We start from the raw sequence: 18,611 nt of genomic DNA, 5'->3' as shown, positions 1-18,611 counted from the left end.
CACCCTGCCCCGCCCTGCAGGAGTGAGGCTCTGCTATCTGTTATCCATTTGTCAGATGAGAGGAGTCAAGGGTTTTGGCTCTTTACCTCTTCTACAGAAGCTGAGAACTATACAAATTACAGTAATGGCCAGAGTTACTGAGTTAATGCAGCCCATAGAGTGCTGAGTGTGTCGTTTGCCCAGTCTATACAGCAGCTCCTCAGCATTTGGTGCAGGAACACTGTACCAGTACTAACATTGCCATTAAGGCTGTGGGAGCTGCAGCGCTGAACCAGGACTTGAACCCAGGCACCCAGCTCCCAAATCCAGCTTTTTGCTATCTCCCTTCTTTAGAGTCATATTCCTCAGATATCATGAAAAGTACACATAACACCCCAGTTATGTCCCTTTAGGAAAACCTTTCTCCCACATGCTCTATGGCTGTGGTTCTCAATCTTCCTAATACTGCAACCCTTTAATACAGTTCTTCATATTGTGGTGATCCCCACATAAAATTATTTCATTGCTACTTCATAATTGTCATTTTGTCACTGTTATGAATTGTAATGTAAATCTCTGATGTGCAGGAGATCTGATGAGACTGCAAAAGGGACATGCCCCACAGATTGAGAACCACTGCCCTGTGGACTTCCCTTGCTGGCTCTGGCAATGAAACGTCTCTCAGAGAGCCCTGCTGGCCTTCCTGACTCCCTTCCTTCAGCAGTCTAACAGAGCATTGCTTCCTCACATCTGTAACCAGCAGGGCGTGCAAGGCCTGCTTGTAAGGCACTCCATTCCCAATGGAAGGCAGGTGCCCCCTTTGGAGAGCCGGAAAGGGGAAGGGCACTTGCTGACCTCTATGGACAAGAAGTGGAATTGCACTGTGAGTGTAAGGATTCTGCCAGAGGCTGCAGCACCTGGGCTGTTGCTGTGTAGATCAGGTTTTTGTTGTTTGGGTTGGAGAGCGTTATGCTACTGTGTACAGTTGAGCCTAGCCTTGACCTTGAAATCCTCCTGCCTCAGCCTCATGATTGCTTGGCTTTACAGTGTGTCATTATACCCGGTAGAGGCTGTGCTGAAGAAAAACAACTCTTAAGCTGGGGAAATGGCTCAGTGGGTATAGCATTTTAAGTCCAGAGCCCCAGGGCCTACATGAAGCCAGACAGGGTAGCATGCCTCTGTAACCCAGTGCTCCTATGGCAAGAAAGGAAACAGACAGGAGAATGCCTGGAAGCTTCCAGGCCAGTCAGCCTGGAGTACAGACAACAAAGAGGAAGAGGAAGACTTAACACAGGCTGTCCTCTGACCCTTAAACACGTGCTAGGGCACATGTACCATGGCACAGTTGTATGCATTGCATGCACACAGACATACACCAAAAACAACAACAAACAGCCAGGAAGTACAAGGAGGCTGGGTTGTTTAATGAGTTACATTCCAAAAGTCTTTCAGGTCAGTTAAGAGGACTTGTGATCTAGTTGTGGCTCTAATACTGACTACAAGCTCACTGACGGAACAACTTGGAAACAGCCAAAAGCAAACAGAGTGCCCAGTTGAGCACCTAGTGCCTTCTCCACCTGGTCGCCAGCGTCCTGGCTGCATCTCCATCGGCACTGAGAGGGTACTTGTGTCTCCCTGGGGAGCAGCAGATCCGCCTTTATCTTTTTTTTTTTTTTTTTCTAGGAATGGTTTGTTGGGGAACTCCAGAAATAGGCAAAGGGAGGGGGACTGTGCAGCAGCTGACACTTGGCAGCCACACTGCAGACCACGCAGGACTGCACACCAAGGAGAAAGGCTGTGTGCTGGACCTTGTGTACCGTGTGGCTACTTCCTGTATGGCCTTTGTTCATGGCAGGGCCCTGCTGCCCGTGGAGATCAGTGTGGCTGTGATGTTCGGGAACAAATGCTTTCTTGTGGGCTCTTTGTAGGAGCTAGTTACAAACCAGATGTGAGACTTCAGCTTCTACATCTGCTTCCCAACACAAGGGTAGTCAGGGGCTGCCATCTCCCCAGTGTACTCTTAGTCTGGTGTGCCAGTCCTGCTGTTGGCCTCACTCACCTTTGCTCAAGAGCAAAGCCATTTCTAAAAGTAGTGCCCCTCTCATGCTGAATGCCTACACCTGTTACTGAGGCCAAGAAGCGTGTTAGAGATAGCTGTGTGTTTTGAGTCTGGGTGATTGTGTCTGTAAGAAAACAAGAAAATAAAAGCCAGTATTCATTAGAAAACCAGTCTCTCACTGGCAGTGTGGTTGCATACACCTTTAACCCCAACACTGAGGAGCCAGAAGCAGTCCATCTCTGTTGGTTCGAGGCCAGCCAGGGCTACACAGAGAAACCCTGTCTTGAAAAAGAAAAGTGGGTGGCAGAGAGATGGCTCAGAGATTAAGAGCACTGGCTGCTCTTCCAGAGGTCCTGAGTTCAATTCCCAGCAGCTACATGGTGGCTCACAACCATCTATAGTGAGACCTGGTGCCCTCTTCTGGCCTGCAGGTGTATCTGCAGAGAGAACACTGTATACATAATAAATAAATAAAATTTTTTAAATATTAAAAAAAAGAAGAGGACTAGTCCTCCTTCCAGACGAACAGTGTGCTTGTTCCACCTCTTAGGGCCAGAGGTAATTGCCACTGCAATAGAAGTGTGTCTCTGATGCCTGCTGACCAGTCACTGAAAACAAGTTTGTGGGCCAAGGTGTGGCCCAGCTCATAGAAGTTTGTCTAGTGTGCACAGAGCCTCAGGCTTGATCCCTAGTGCTGTGTGCAGCTTTGTACAGCTCTTGGGAGGTGGAGGCAGGAGGAACAGGAGACCTTGCCTCAAAAAAGGAAGGAAGAAAGGAAAGAAAGGAATATTCCTAGAAGATCACAGAGGTCTCACATAGTGCAGAGCCATGTCATGTCATAACTGACAAGCCACCCTCTTAGCCACTCTGTAGTGCTGTCTCAAAGTTCTGATACCTCTCAAAAGGGTGGAGACATTCAGACCTTGTGAAAAGAGCAGTTAGCTCCTCTCTTCCTGACAAGCACAAGGGATGAAGAGATGAAGGAAAGTTCAGGCCTCTGGCAATTCTTTCACCCAACCCTTCATAGTTCTATTTGACTATGTAAATGGAAGAATTGTCTTCAGAAGGAGGGTGTGAGTTCAAAAAAAACAAGCAGAGGAGCATCACAAGTTAGAATGAGGGTTTTGGTAGTTTGTTTTGTCTTTTAAATTTCAATAGTTAAAGACCCAGATTACAGTTTAGATGATGAATTGAATCATGTCTAATTCCAGCAGGGGGAGACAAACTCACACTGCTTTTTCTGAAAGAAAAAAAGGCAACGAAGGATTGCGCCATGCATGAGTGCGTGTGTATGTAAGAGAGAGTACACTTATGTGTGAGATGGAGTGGAGACAGGCATACAGACAGATATTGTCCCGTGTGTGTGTGTGTGAGAGAGAGAGAGAGAGAGAGAGAGGGAGAAAGGGGGAGGGAGAGAGGAACAGAGAGAGAGAGAGATGATGGAGTAGAGACAGGCATACAGATAGGAAGGAATGATTGCCCCATGCATAAGTGCACGTGTGTGAGATGAGGGCAGAGACAGGCATACAGACAGGCAGTAAGAAGTGATGCACTGTGTTTGAGTGCACATATGTGAGACAGGGTGGTGAGCTATAGACACAGCAGGAAGGTGCTTTTGAATAATGTTCTGCCTTAAGATCATGAGTCTTTTGGAAAAGGGTAGATGCTCTGCAGTAAATGAGATTTCTGAGGTGATGTGCCTGTGTGGCTTACTGTGGTGTATCGCATTAGAAAAGAATGGATGTTAGGAAGTGTCTCTGGAGAAGAACCTTGTCACAACCAGTTGTATTGTGCAGCACTGACCCCCTGGTTCTAGCAGGCATCCCTAGTGTGGCACCAGGTACAGCAGAGTGCTGCACACCAGAGCCAGGCCGGCTGCCAAGCCACTAAGAACAGATGAAACTTGAGCCCACCAGCCAGTGGGTGGCATGGGATAAATGCCTTCTGTACAGCTGGGCAGTGACAGCCAGCATGCCGTGCTAACATTCGAGCAGTCCACACTGCTAAAGAGCAGAAGACAGCATCTCCAGTCAGTCTTTTGGAACCTATGTTTGGTGGTAGCAGGCCAACACACAAGCATTTTCATGATTTGCTTCTCAGCATGGCTGACCAAAACAAGAAAGCATCAAGAAAAGGTTGGCCCGTCTTCTGGAGTGTCACTCCCCTTACCAGGGCAAGAACAGTGTCCACCATATAGACACTTCCACACTTAGCACAAGGATACTGTAGACATTTCCACATTTAAGCACAAGGACAGTACAGACACTTCCGCCTTTAGCACAAATCTGCCCAGGGAAGTTGATTTTCAAGAAGCCTCCTCCCTACCACACAGGCAGACTCCTTCCAGATACCACATATGGCCTGCTGTCCTCCTTGCCTCTAGAGCCTTGTTCTTGGCAATAAGGAGACTCTGCCACTCATTACTGCTGGCTTTTGTTTGTGGTAGTTGGTTCAAAGGACAGTGGCTTAGGTTGCAAGGAGGCTGAGGAACATAGACCACAATGCTTCAGACTCACCCTAGAAAGGTAGGAAGAATGGTGGTCTGTCCATCTTTGGCCCTGTACTGTGTGACCTACACGGATGATTCTGTGAGTAGTTGTCAGAGAGCTGCTGGTAAGATTGTTTTAGAATCTGGGTGATTGACCCCCTAGTCAGTGGTGATTGCTTCATTAGGTGCTCATAACGCTGCATACCTAAGCAGCTCAGAGTCCGTCTGTTGCTTCTGCCTGTTTGAGGCACTCTGGAAATGTGGCTTGCATAAGGAGCTCCATTCAGATTCTTCACACTGTTCCCTCTTGAATGTTAAGTCAGGGTGTTAGATGGAAAAGCAGATAGTACTTGTGCAAATAGTACTGTAGTGCTTGCACAAAAGATCCTAGCAGTGGTACCAGACAGCTCTGACCCATGGTTCCATTGACTCGCTGGGCCAGAAAACCTGACAGAGACAACTTAAGGGAGGTAAGATCCTTTTTGGCTCATGGTGTCAAAGGGTTTCAGTCTATCACTGTGTGGAAGGCATGGCTAAGTGCCTTAGTCCATGGTGTCAGGAGTGTGTGGCAGAGCTGTTCCCATGATCATAGCTCAGAAGAGGAGAGCTGGTCTAGGACCAGAGGCTGGTCTAACCTTTAAAGACCCGCCCATAATGAGAACTCTTCGACAAGCCCCACCTCCTGAAGGTTCCACAGCCTCCCACAGTTGCTCCATCAGCTGGACATGAGCCTGTGGTGACATTCACAGTTAGTCCATAATGCCCTGGGGGAGCATTTGCCCCACAGGGGTCCTCATTCACCGGGATAAGACTCCTTGAACCTCTCCAGAGCAGTATAACTGGTGCTCGTCGGAAACAGTGGCCTAGGCTGAGTGGAGTCACCAATGCTATGTGCATTAGCCCTTAAAGCTGTGTCTGTTCTGTTGGCCAACTCTTTGCTAAACAAATCTCATGTATCTGAACCACCCTTCTGTAGGAAGATACCATGGAGGTGGAAGAGTTCCTGAAGGAGGCTGCAGTGATGAAGGAGATCAAACATCCTAACCTGGTGCAGTTGCTAGGTAAACAAGCATGACTCAGGAGAGGGGCTGTGGCCTGCTGGCTGTGGAGGGTCCAAATGCCAGTGTTCTGAGTGAGCATCACTTCTTAACAAAAGAGAACTTTGTGTAGGGGCATGTGGGGGAAGTCAGGAGACAGCTTTGTTGAGTCAATTCTCTCCTTCCACTTTCACGTGGGTTCTGGGGTCAGGCCTGCTTGGCAAGTGCTTTTTTTTTTTTTTTCACTAAGCCATCTAGCCCTTTTCTCAGTACCAGGCTTTCCTAGGGCTCCTTCCCCTGGGAGCAGAGCCACGTGCTGAAGCCCCCATGTCATGTTGTCAGGGGTATGTACCCGGGAGCCCCCGTTCTACATCATCACTGAGTTCATGACCTATGGGAACCTGCTGGACTACCTGAGGGAATGTAACCGGCAAGAGGTGAGCGCCGTGGTGCTACTCTACATGGCCACGCAGATCTCATCAGCCATGGAGTACCTGGAGAAGAAGAACTTCATCCACAGGTAGGGCTGGCCAGAGCAGCCTCACCCTTGCCTCAAAACACCCAGCTGTGGGGTCTTAGGGCTCAGCTTCTAGCCACGGTGCTGGCAGCTCACTAGCCCTTGCAACGAAGGCAGATGCAAGTGCCTGGCGTAAGCGCCACTTATGGCAGGCAGGGCTAGGTACTTCCAGCCCAAGGCCTGAGCCAGTGGAGCAGTTAATCCCCGGGGGAAAAGTGTTTCATTTCTGAGCATTTTGGATTTTGTGGTATATTAAACGAAATTCATAAAAGACCTTCTTCCTGATAATCTGGGTCCCTCTGAAACAATGCATTCCCAAGGCCAGCACTCAGTCAGTGAAGACTTCCTGGCACACTGGGCAAAACCAGGCCTACGCTTAGTTTCAGTGTGTGGCTTTTCCTTCCTTTCTTTGTGTTTCATTGTCCACCTGCTGTCACTGGGCTTGGAGATGTTTCCATGGCTGTCGAATTGTAAACATGCAAGCTGGAATTAGGCATCTTTGCTGTTTCTAAAATCCAGAGTGTTTTGACCTTCAAGTGTGCCACAATTATCTGGGTTTGCATGCTTTGCTGGTAGAAGTGGCTTCCTAGCAGAGTGACAACCTGTGCAGGAGGGAGCCTGATGGGCTTGGCCCGACTCCGTCATGCAAGATGTTCTCCACGCCACTGTGGTGACCTTTCCTACCCAATTAACTCAAGTGTGAAACCTCAACATGAGATTTCATAGCCAGGAATAAGTAGTGTGTGTGAAATGCTGGCAGCCCCTCGGAAGACAGATTTTTTTTTTTTTTTCTGCTCCACAAGAGCCCAATCCAAATGCTCCTGTCGCTCAGCAAGTGAAGCCTCTGATGCTGCAAATTGAGATTTCCTGACTTCTGGCTCGCCTTGCATGGCCAGCTCTGTTCCCCCTCCATTCACACACTTAAAATGCCTTACCAAAAATCCTATTAGGCACAACTCTTGTGTGTTTAATTTCTCTCTCATTGCTGGTGATCAAGCTGCACCATGCAGCGGTTGCCCTGATCTACCTCATCCTCTGATTCCTCGGTTCCCAGTTGCCTTATGGTTTCATGGTTAATATCCACGAACTAAAGATTAGACCCCTTCCCCCCTTGATGATTCAGGAGGGAATAGGATGAGTTATATGGGAGAGTTTCTCAGACATATTTGGTTGGCATCAAGAAGCAAGAGGAAAGTAGAGAGCATATTGGGTAAAGAGTGCAACAGACTCAGTTCATTTTCCTGCTAAGTGTGGCTAGGACAGGGAGAGTCTCCCTCATGTCAGTCTCTTGTAGTTGAGTATTTGCCTAGACAGTCCCTGTACCTGGCATGGGGCAGTAGGAGCATGTAGGTAACATACAGGTATAGGTAATACTTGTTATTCTCCAGACATCAGAGGAAGCGCTTTACGTACTATCCATTATCACATACACTTGCCCAAGGCAGGCCGTTACTGTCTTCATTTTCTGGGTGAGGTAGCCGAGTTCCAGGGTAATTAACATGCTCCAGGTCATGGGGCAGGACCTGCCTCCATTGCCACCCTGTCTGCTTGTGCTGTTGCTGTGGCAGCCAGTATTTGCTGAGAGACTGTTGCTTCCCAGTGGGGCATTTGAAAGCTTTTTCATGTCAGTTTCACACCTGTCAACAGTAGGGGAGCTGCAAAGCTGGGGAGTCAGCCAGGAGTGCCCACAGATGTCCCTTTTCCTTTCTCAGAGACCTTGCTGCTCGGAACTGCCTGGTTGGGGAAAACCACTTGGTGAAGGTGGCTGATTTTGGCTTGAGCAGGTTGATGACAGGGGACACCTACACAGCCCATGCTGGAGCCAAATTCCCTATCAAGTGGACTGCTCCCGAGAGCCTGGCCTACAACAAATTCTCCATAAAGTCAGATGTCTGGGGTAAGGGCCAACTCTTGGGCAGTCTTTGCCAGTGGGGGTTCCCTTTCTCTGCTCTACTGCCTCTTTGTTACTATGACAGTCTGTGCTTTACCTGGGAGCCAGATGTGGTTCCCTCACTGCATGGGTGTGTCCTGTGTATCTTGAGCCTGGATCCTCCATTGTGATTGTATTCCTTACTATTCATTATTGACACACTGTCACCAGAGTCTAGACTTTGCTCATCCTGTCCCTGTGCTGGCTTCGAGGTCAGATCTGGACAGCTGCTGACATTCCAGTTGACTTTTCTTTCATTAAGTACTTTAGAAGAGGTGGGTGCTCTTAGGTCGGTTGATCTATATGCTTGATTTTTCTCCCTCTAATGCAGTAGTTCTCAACCAATGGGTCATGACCCCTTTACCAGCCTTCTATCTCCAAAATATTAAACACTACAATTCATAACAGTAGCAAAATTGCAGTCATGAAGTAGCAACAAAAATAATTTTATGCTTGGGGTCACCACAACATGAGGAACTGTATGTATTGAAGGGTGCAGTATTAGGAAGGTTGAGAAGCAGTGCTCTAATGGGCTATGCTGTAGCAGCTCTTGATGACCAGTGGTTCACTAGGGGCTGTCATGTGGTCATCCCCCAACTCCTTTGTTCCATAGCCAGTTAGCCACGGAGTAGAAAAGAAAAGGCCTGTCATGTTCTTGGTTGCCCCATGGGAGAGTTGGTGCAGGAATGGTGGGTGCAAGTGAGCTACCTCTCATGGCTCCACTTTCCCAGGTGTCCTTGCAGTTGGACTTGCTGGTTTTTGTTTTGTTTTTAAGTAGTTTTTTTTTTTTCATTTTTCTTTTTACATTTTTATTTTTACATGCATTAGTATTTTGCCTGTGTGCATGCCTGTGTGAGGGTGTTAGATCCCTAGGAACTGGAGTGACCAACAGTTGTGAGCTGTCATGTGGGTGCTGGGAATTGAACCTGGGTCCTCTGAAAGACAAGCCAGTTCCAGCCAGGACTTGCTAGTCTTTTGTGGTGTACTGTGAGCTCTTTGTTGACACATTGATGTTTCAGTGTACTGTGGTTCTTTTCCTGGATGGCAGAGCATCACATCTCATCTTTGGCCATCTCCTCCCTTGTCCTTTAGATGGTACCCTGTAGTCATCCATGGTATCTGTGCTGTGGGGATGACAAGATTCCAGGCTCCTTCCCTGGGATCTGAATCACCTGCCCTTCTAAGGAATCCTGGTTGTTTTCATGGGAAGAAGAATGTCAAGACTTTCAGAGTTCACAAGATTTCTATAAACCGTTGGGAACTGGAAGGGACCTTGGAAATAATAAACCCACCTAGAAACAACCCATGGCCTGACAGGCACATGGCCACATAGTCATAGAGCTATGAGCACAACATAGTGTCTGACTTCTAGCCCTGCTGCCACTTACCTGGGGGACCCTGTACCTCAGGAGGCTCGCCTTTCCCTTCTCTCCTTTGACATGCTCTAGTGTAGCACTAGTAAATAGTTTTGCACTGTCCTACCTTTCCTGGGCTCTTGCCATGGAGAACCTCGTAGGACTGCTAGGACTGCTCTACAGGTCTCGTGCGTGTGTGTCAGAGGACAGTTTTGTGGAGTCTTCTCTCCTTCCACCTTTATGCTGGGCTCCAGGTTGAAAGGTCATTAGGCTTGTGCAGCGAATGCCGTGCCCACCAACTACCTCACCAGCCAATGCTTCACAAAGCCTAATGTCTTCCTCTCCTTTCTTTCAGCATTCGGAGTATTGCTCTGGGAAATTGCTACCTATGGCATGTCACCTTACCCAGGAATTGACCTGTCTCAGGTTTATGAGCTGCTGGAAAAAGACTATCGCATGGAGCGCCCTGAAGGCTGCCCAGAGAAGGTCTATGAACTCATGCGAGCATGTGAGCCTCCCCAACCCGTTCAGAAAGCACCTGTGGGCACCAGAGAAATGGCAGAAAGCCATTCCAGCGGGCCCTGAGCACTCTATCCCTATGTTCCTGAGACACTCATGGAGTCTGGCTTTTGGGTGCCTTTACAGATAAAATACATAAGAGTTTTTATTTGCCTTTTATTTTGAATCAGGGTCTCACTGTAGCCCTGGCTACGTAATGACTCTCTTGCTTGAACCTCACAAGTTCTAGGCCTACAGGTAGGAGCCACCATGCCCAGGTTGTTTTAAATTTTTAAGCATAAAAAGGATTAGATGAATACCAAACATGGGTTCTTATTAATAGATACAGATTCCGGGGTCCTTCTTCCAAATACCTGGCTATAAAATGCTCCGGGTGACATAACTCTAGTGCTGTTTATAATATGTGAGTGTATGTCTGCACATGGTTTTATCATTTGTGTCCAAATGATCATTCCTTCACATTTTTCTTCTTAGTGTGTCAGAGACACTGCTCCCTATCCATGTATTTAGATTACCCTCTTCCCACCTTTTATTAATGCTGCTATCTAACATTTCAGTCAGTGGTTTAAACATCCATTCATTTGTCCTCTTGGGATGAGCTTTTGGCTACTTTACACATTTGTTTGGTGTAATTACATTTTCTTTATTTAAGGAGGTATGCATTTAACAGCGTACAGCTTGCAGTAGTTGGTTCTCTTTTTATACTCTGTGGATCCCAAGGATCAGTCTTGGCAGTAAGCACCATCTTGATGGCCCTATGTTTGCTCTTATAAACAAGGCAGAAACAAACACACTTATCCTTGTGTCTCTGCACTTAACTCTGATGTTTCTAAAAGCTAGACTGTTTGTTCAGAGTTTTTATACTGTTGATAAAATAATCATCTAAAAGAAGGTCCAGCTTATACTCACAACAGAAGTGTATGAAAACAAACCAAAGGGGATGGAGAGATGGCTCAGAGGTTAAGAGCACTGGCTGTTCTTCCAGAGGTCCTGAGTTCAATTCCCAGCAACCACATGGTGGCTCACAACCATCCGTAGTGAGATCTGGTGCCCTCTTCTGGCTTGCAGGCACACAAGCAGACAGAACATTGCATACATAATAAATAAATTTTTTTAAAAAAGAAAGAAAACAAACCAAACAGAGCAAATAACAGCGGCTACATCTTTACTGACATGGGGAAGCATGATTCTTTTAATCTTTTCAAAATTTTTATTTTATGCCTATGGTCATACATACACCTATTGCCTATGTGTATGTCTGGTGATCAGGGAGGCCAGAAGAGGGCACTGTGTTACAGATGGTTGTGAGCTGCTACATGTGTGCTGGGAACTAAACCTAGGTCCTGTGCAAGAGCCGAAAGACCTCTTAACTGTTAAACCACCTCTCCAGCTCCTGATCCTTTCGGTATTATTTTCGTGAGTATTGGTGACATAGACTGTAGTCTCAGTGCAAGATAAGCAGAGGCCGGAGAATCACTTTACCCCAGGAGTTCAAACCAGCCCAGGCAGCAGTGAGATCTAGTCTCAAAGAAGCAAGAAAGATGCACACCTGTGCTAGTAGGACCTTAGGCTTTGATGAACATAAGTAAGGGTGACCGAAACAGGCTGTTGCCTTGTTATCTCCCTCTGTCTATCAGTGGGCTTTGGAGAAACGTTTATCGATTCAGTTTTTATTGTCAGTGTCTGGAGTTTTGTGATGCATATTTCTGCATGTATATGTGTTCTCAAATTCTTAACATCTGTAAAAAGACACAGTATCAGTTGGCATTTTAACTTGTCGTGGCATCATACTTGGAATGCCTCTTCCATGTCCAGACTGCTCCTGGTTTTTTAGCTGTGCTTCCCAGCTGCTCTGATGTGCGTCTTCTCTGTTCAGGTTGGCAGTGGAATCCCTCGGACCGACCCTCCTTTGCTGAAATCCACCAAGCCTTTGAAACCATGTTCCAAGAATCCAGTATCTCAGATGGTAATGTACTTCTCAGGGGCCTGCAATGGGTTGAAAGGTTGGTTTGGGGCTAGACAAGCCTTCACTTCCATCCTGGTGAAAGTGTCCAGGCCAAGTGAGAGAGCAGGAACCCCACCAGGAGGCTTTGTGATGGCTCTGTCTCTTTTGCAGTCATACAGAGTTTTGGAAAATGCCAAGTTGGGCTGGAGAGATGGCTCAGTGGTTAAGAGCACTGTCCGCTCTTCCAGAGGTGCTAGTTCAATTCCCAGCACATGGTGACTCACAACTATTTATACTGGAATATGATGCCCTCTTCAGGCATGCAGGTATACATGCAGTCAGAGCACTTATCTACATACATACATACATACATACATACATACATACATACATACATACATACATAAATAGGAAATGCTAAGTGTTGTTTCTTCAGCATCTGTATTCCTTTTTCTGACTACATAGATTTTAAGAAAAAGAGACTCCCAGAAACTGGAGAGATAGTGCAGAAGCTGAGAGGAGAGATAGTGCAGAAGCTGAGAGGACCTGGGCTCAGTTCCCAGCACCCAAATGGCAGTGGCTCACAACTCCAGTCACAGAGGATCCAGCACTCTCTTCTGGCCTCTGCACCCATGTAGTACACAGACATACATGCAGGCAAAACACCATACACATCCAAAAAATAATCATTAAGAATATGTATAAATAAGAAGAAAAAGCAAAGAAAAAAAGAATTCCTTTCCAGATGGCACCTCTGCTTGACTGCTGGGCTATGTTGTATGTGATCCTTAGAGGTGGAGAAGGAGCTGGGGAAACGGGGCACGAGAGGAGCTGCCGGCAGCATGCTGCAGGCCCCAGAGCTGCCAACCAAGACCAGGACTTGCAGGAGAGCGGCTGAGCAGAAAGATGCAGCTGACACCCCTGAGCTGCTCCACACAAAGGGCCTGGGAGAGAGCGGTACGTCCATGCCTTCTCAGCCTTCATGCCAGGGAGGTGAATGGAAACTGTTGGTGGATCTGGCAGAGGAGGGCATTGTTCCCTCTACAGTGGTCCAGCTCAGCAAGGAAGATTCTTCTCTTCTCCCCAGAGGAGTCTTTCAGCAGTTGCTTAGACAGGCAGAGAACTGGGACACCTGCCAAAAAACACACCCACCTTTCCGGGTGCTCTCCCCAGCACTGCAGGCATCTTCCAGGGCAGGCATGGCAATAAACAACATTGAGCCAAACAGAGCAGCCTGGGACTCAGAGTTCCCTGGACAGAGCTGGGTCTCTGTGTTTCTGGAGAGGGTATCTTTTTGCATTGTTCCCCAGGTCCAGCTAGGGCAGTAGGGCTGGGTCAGGAGGTACCTAGAGATATACAGGGATATTAACAGCCATGTGTCCGGAGCTTCCTGCATGCCAGTTGTGTACTGGGTAAGTACCATGAAAGCAGCATCTGGCTGCTGCAGATCTATCGAAGTCAGTTTTTGTTTTTGTTTTGTTTTTTTTGGGGGGGGGGTGATACCTGAACTCACAAAGGCTCCCAGGGCTCCCATCATGGGCTGGTGGGCCATCGGTCTGGTTGAATGGGGCCAGGTAGGACAAAGCTTGATTTTGATAAGGATTCATAAGGCGTATTTACTCAGCAGAATCCACAGTGCTGTTTTTTAAACAGTTGTGTTTCTAAACCTATTCTCATACTGATGAGTTTGATGTCAAACCCACACAGCACATAAAAGTACTTTAGGGCTGTCTTAGAATTATTATTGCTTCCATGAAACAACATGACTAAAGAAACTTGGGGAGGAAAGCATTTATTTAGCTTATGCTTCTACATCACTGTTCATCATCAAAGAAGTCAGGATAGAAACTCAAGCAGGGCAGGAACCTAGAGGCAGGAGCTGATGCAGAGGTCATGAAGGGGTGCTGCTTACTGGCTTGCTCAACCTGCTTTCTTACTGAATTCAGGATCACCTGCCCAGGGATGGCACTACCCACAATGGAGTGGGCCCTCCCCCATCAATCACTAATTAAGAAAATGCCCTACAGGCTTGTCCTCAGCCAGATCCTATGGAGGCATTGTCTCAGTGGAGATTCCCTCCTCTCAGATGACTGTAGCTTTTCTCAAATGGACATAAAACGAGCCAGCACACAAAGGTGCATGTTTGTAAGGTTTGCATACGGGCTGAGGTTGTAGCTCCTCGAGAAGCAGTTGTCAGAGTTGGTACATGCTGGCACACATCTGTAACTCCAGCACTCCTCAGACAGGCAAGAGGTGGCTGCAGGACAGTCCTCAGAAATTTAATGTATACAGCAGTGAACAATAGAGAGATGCTACCTCAGTAAGCTTGGAAGGAAGAACCAATACCTGTGGTTAACCTCTGACCTCTTCATGTATGCTGTGTGTGTGTTTAAAAAAAATGGGGGGAGGTTACATAAACAAGTCTCTCACCCTGCTGGAGGCTGTGGCACCCAAGCTGCCCTTCTTGCATGTTGGCTGTCATGCTGCCAGGCCATTGCAGTAGGGAGGAAAGGCTGCCATGGGAGGATGCACTAGGAAAAGCCGGTGTTCGAGGTTGTTGGTATGTCACCGCCTGGTGAGCCAGGGATATCTGAAACACCTGTGCTTTGGATGTGGCCCTGTGACCCAGTAGAATCTCTCCCCACCTTCTTTGGCAGGATTAAAGTCCAGGAAGGTCGTCCTGATGTGCACCCCTGTCAGTCTCAGGACAGATGCACCCTCTACCTCTGTCCAAGAGGCTGAGGGAAGCCTCTGACAGCTGGCTGCAGGGCGTGACAACGCAAAGGCATTCTGGTGAACTGTCACTCATTTGTTTTGTTTTGTTTTTTGAGACAGGGTTTTTCTGTGTAGCCCTGGCTGTCCTGAAACACTCTGTACAGACCAGCCTGGCCTTGAGCTCAGAGATCCACCTGCCTCTGCCGCCCGAGTACTGGGATTAAAGGCGTGTGCCACCCCATGCACGCCCAGCTGTGTCACTCATATTTAAAAATACTCACTTGATGGTTTGTAAAGGTCATTTTTCCCTGTTTGTCACAGCAGCTGATTGTCATGCCCCCCCGTGGGACAGCTGACATCATCTTCCAGACAGCAGGTCTGACCCTTGGCATTGTCGTTTCTGCTGACCAGAGTGAGATCCTGGAGGGACTCTACGCCTTTATAACAGGTTTCAGGACGAGGGAGGCAGGGCCATTCCAACCCTGCCCCTGTGTTCATGGAGAGAGCCTGTGCTTCTGCTGATGCTGGGGCAGGGTTCAGGCATGACACTGATGGTGAGGCTGAGCTGTACTGGATGCCACTCCTGTGTCTTGCACCCTCCAGCAGCGTTTGAGCTCCATTGTGCCTGTTGAATGAAAGCTAAGGGTGCAGCACTAAGGGAGCCTCCCCAGAGCTGGTTAGCCAGCCCAGTGCAGTGTTTCCTGGGAGCTACGGCTCACTCTTTCCTCTGTTTCAGATGCGCTGGATAGTGAGCCTGCTGTATCACCACTGCTTCCTCGGAAAGAGCGTGGGCCCCCAGACGGCAGCTTAAATGAAGATGAGCGCCTTCTCCCCAAAGACAAGAAGACCAACTTGTTCAGCGCCTTGATTAAGAAGAAGAAGAAAATGGCACCGACTCCCCCTAAGCGCAGCAGCTCCTTCCGAGAGATGGATGGCCAGCCAGAGCGCAGAGGGGCTAGTGAGGATGATGGCCGGGAAATCAGCAATGGGCCACCAGCTCTCACCTCATCAGACGCAGCAGAGTCTACCAAGTCCCCAAAGGCCAGCAATGGGGCTGGTGTCCCCAATGGAGCCTTCCGGGAGCCAGGAAGCTCAGGCTTCCGTTCTCCCCACCTGTGGAAAAAGTCCAGCACACTGACCAGCAGCCGCCTGGCTGCCAGTGAAGAGGAGAGCGGCATCAGCTCCAGCAAGCGTTTCCTGCGCTCCTGCTCAGCCTCCTGCATGCCCCATGGGGCTAGGGACACAGAGTGGCGGTCAGTCACGCTGCCTCGGGACCTGCCATCTGCTGGCAAGCAGTTTGACTCATCTACCTTTGGAGGGCACAAAAGCGAAAAGCCAGCTCTGCCTCGGAAACGTGCCAGTGAGACCAAGTCTGAGCAGGTGGCCAGGGGCACAGTGACACCCCCTCCCCGGCTGGTAAAGAAGACTGAGGAGGCTGCTGATGAAGTCTTCAAAGACATGGAAGCCAGCCCCGGCTCCAGTCCTCCCAGCTTGACTCCCAAACTTCTCCGTAGGCAGGTCACTGCCTCTCCTTCCTCTGGCCTCTCGCACAAGGAAGAGGCCACCAAAGGCAATGCCTCGGGGACGGGGACTCCTGCCAATGCCGAGCCGACACCCCCCAGCAACAGAGTCGGCCTTAACAAGGCCTCCTCTGAGGAGACCCGAGTAAGGAGGCACAAGCACAGCTCAGAGTCCCCAGGGAAAGACAAGGGGCGGCTGTCCAAGCTCAAGCCTGCCCCTCCACCTCCGCCTGCCTCTGTAGGGAAAGCAGGAAAGCCTGCACAGAGCCCTAGCCAAGAGGTGACTGGGGAGGCAGGTGGGGCCACAAAGACAAAATGCACAAGTCTGCCTATGGATGCTATGAACAGTGACTCCACCAAGGCTGGCCAGCCTGGAGAAGGGCTAAGAAAGCCTGCACCCCCATCAGTGCCAAAGCCTCAGGCTGCTACTAAGCCTTCAGGGACCCCCACTAGCCCCATCTCCACACCCTCCACAGTGCCAGCACCTTCAGCCCTGGCCGGGGACCAGCAGCCATCGTCTGCCGCCTTCATCCCCCTCATATCAACCCGTGTGTCTCTTCGAAAGACCCGCCAGCCACCAGAGCGCATCGCCAGTGGCGCCATCACCAAGGGCGTGGTTCTGGACAGTACTGAGGCCCTGTGCCTCGCCATCTCCCGGAACTCAGAGCAGATGGCCAGCCACAGTGCTGTGCTAGAGGCCGGGAAGAACCTGTACACATTCTGCGTGAGCTACGTGGACTCTATCCAGCAGATGAGGAACAAGTTTGCCTTCCGTGAGGCTATCAACAAGCTGGAGAGCAACCTTCGAGAGCTGCAGATCTGCCCTGCAACAGCCTCTAGTGGGCCAGCAGCCACACAGGACTTCAGCAAGCTGCTTAGCTCTGTGAAGGAGATCAGTGACATCGTACGGAGGTAGCAGCAACCAGCACACATCAGCGGGAGATGCTGCATTCCATGGGGCTTTTGTGCCTATAAGGATGGGGACACAGGACTGGGGAGCTGGCAGCATGACCCAGGAGCTTTACAAAGCATCAGGCAGAGCCAGGGCCTAAAGGAGTCGGCCCTTCCACCTGCGTTGTGCACCAGCCCACCTCTTCTCACTGCCTCTGTGTAGGCCTCCTGTTCTGAAGATTACAGCTAGCCTGCCAGGCTGCCAGGCTCAGCCCTCCCCAGTGCCTCAGACCCAGCTCCAAACCCAGCTGGAAGTGCCCAGGACTGTCCTTTTCACGTTCTCACAGGGTATCCTCCTCTGGTGCGCCTTCTTGTCACCGAGGCATGGGAGCCCCTATGTTTGCTCTCCCTGAACCTTCTATCCTTAAAGAACGGTTTCAGAGAGGCTGTACCCACTGCTCGCTCATATGAAGGAAGCTTTTGATTGAGGGGTTATGAGGGCCTAAAGCCAAGAGCCCAGGCGGGTGTGTACTGGAGACAGTGGAGCTGGGCAGTGTGGTCTGTCACCTGTTGTCTATATTCTCAGTGGTGTGCCCTGCAGATCCTGGATAGCAAGCTTGAGTTTCATGGGTGGCAGTCACCGGCTGGCCAGGCACACGGCCAGGCCAAGCCTCGGGCTCCAGGGTCCCCCAAAAATCTGAATTTCTGAGTAGTCTTCTTCCCCTGTCCTCAAAGATCAGGCCCATCCTCTCCGGTCCTTGCCTTGATGACAATGGTCCGGACTTCTGGTGTTTTTGAGCATTTCAAAGCTCCACACAGAAAGGAGCAGCCACTGGGTACAAACAGGCAGGAAGGACCACTGGCCCAGGGCTCTCCTGAGCCCTGGCTGCTTCTCAGAGCTGCTGCTTAACCACAGGAACAGCGCTTGCCCAGAGCCCCTGGGGGCACACACAGCAAGGCTGGGGTGGGTATACTGTGCAGACTTAGCTAGGGCATGTCTTCCTTCCTCAGGCAGCCGGGATCAGAGCTGAGCATAGAGACAGGTTATGGGCATGTCCTTGACTGATCCAGAACAGCCAGCTGAAGAGCAGGTCACCTCCTGGGCCTTGTACCGGGCCAAGAGAGACACCTCCATGTTCCCTGCCTCTCCACTGTAGCTGCGCTGCGCTGGCCCCAGGCCCCGACCAATCACCTAGACTTGTATTTCTCCAGTAGAGATGGTTTCCGTGGTCCTCATAGCACATCACCTCCTTACCTCCAACAGCTGTTCTGCAGCCCAAGGGAGGTCGTGCCACACTGCCACCAGCCTTGAAAAGCCAGGCACCCTCATGCCCTGACACCGTGTCCACAAGGTACAGGTCTGTCGTTGCTGACCTGGTGTGCCACTATATTTTGCATTACACTTTGGTATTACACTCTTTTTATAGACTTGCTCTCTTATAAATGACATGTAAATAGTTCACCACTGTGCCCCCTCTGGCACACCAACAGCATCCCCCTTTTTTCTCAGTCCAGTACATTTTGTTTTTGTATATGACTCTGTGGTTTTTGAATCCAAATCTCTCTGTAGTATTTTTTAAATAAATAAGTGTTTACAGAACTATTGACATATTGTTTGGTCTGCGATTCATCCCCATCATTCCAAAGGGTCCAGCA

The 18,611-nt window shown here is 49.4% G+C and overlaps 1 protein-coding gene across 3 annotated transcripts in view; it reads left to right on the top strand.

Moving 5' to 3' along the window:
- Abl1 (ABL proto-oncogene 1, non-receptor tyrosine kinase) overlaps window positions 1-18,555 on the top strand; it is a 114,544-nt gene extending 95,989 nt beyond the window's left edge. For 2 of the 3 annotated variants that reach the window (XM_055599911.1, XM_055599912.1), the window contains exons 5-11: window positions 5,503-5,587; window positions 5,906-6,083; window positions 7,793-7,977; window positions 9,721-9,873; window positions 11,761-11,850; window positions 12,622-12,786; window positions 15,281-18,555. In XM_055599911.1, the coding sequence (XP_055455886.1) occupies window positions 5,503-5,587; window positions 5,906-6,083; window positions 7,793-7,977; window positions 9,721-9,873; window positions 11,761-11,850; window positions 12,622-12,786; window positions 15,281-16,980 (2,556 nt within the window). In that variant the 3' untranslated portion in view covers window positions 16,981-18,555. The remainder of the gene's footprint in view (window positions 1-5,502; window positions 5,588-5,905; window positions 6,084-7,792; window positions 7,978-9,720; window positions 9,874-11,760; window positions 11,851-12,621; window positions 12,787-15,280) is intronic. The other variant, XM_055599913.1, reaches the window with a different exon arrangement.
- Window positions 18,556-18,611: the final 56 nt, after the last annotated feature.

The sequence above is a fragment of the Psammomys obesus genome, unplaced genomic scaffold, assembly GCF_907164565.1.
Source record: "Psammomys obesus unplaced genomic scaffold, mPsaObe1.curated_primary_1811, whole genome shotgun sequence".
Classification (NCBI taxonomy): domain Eukaryota; kingdom Metazoa; phylum Chordata; class Mammalia; order Rodentia; family Muridae; genus Psammomys; species Psammomys obesus.
This window is presented reverse-complemented; position numbering and strand designations above follow the sequence as displayed.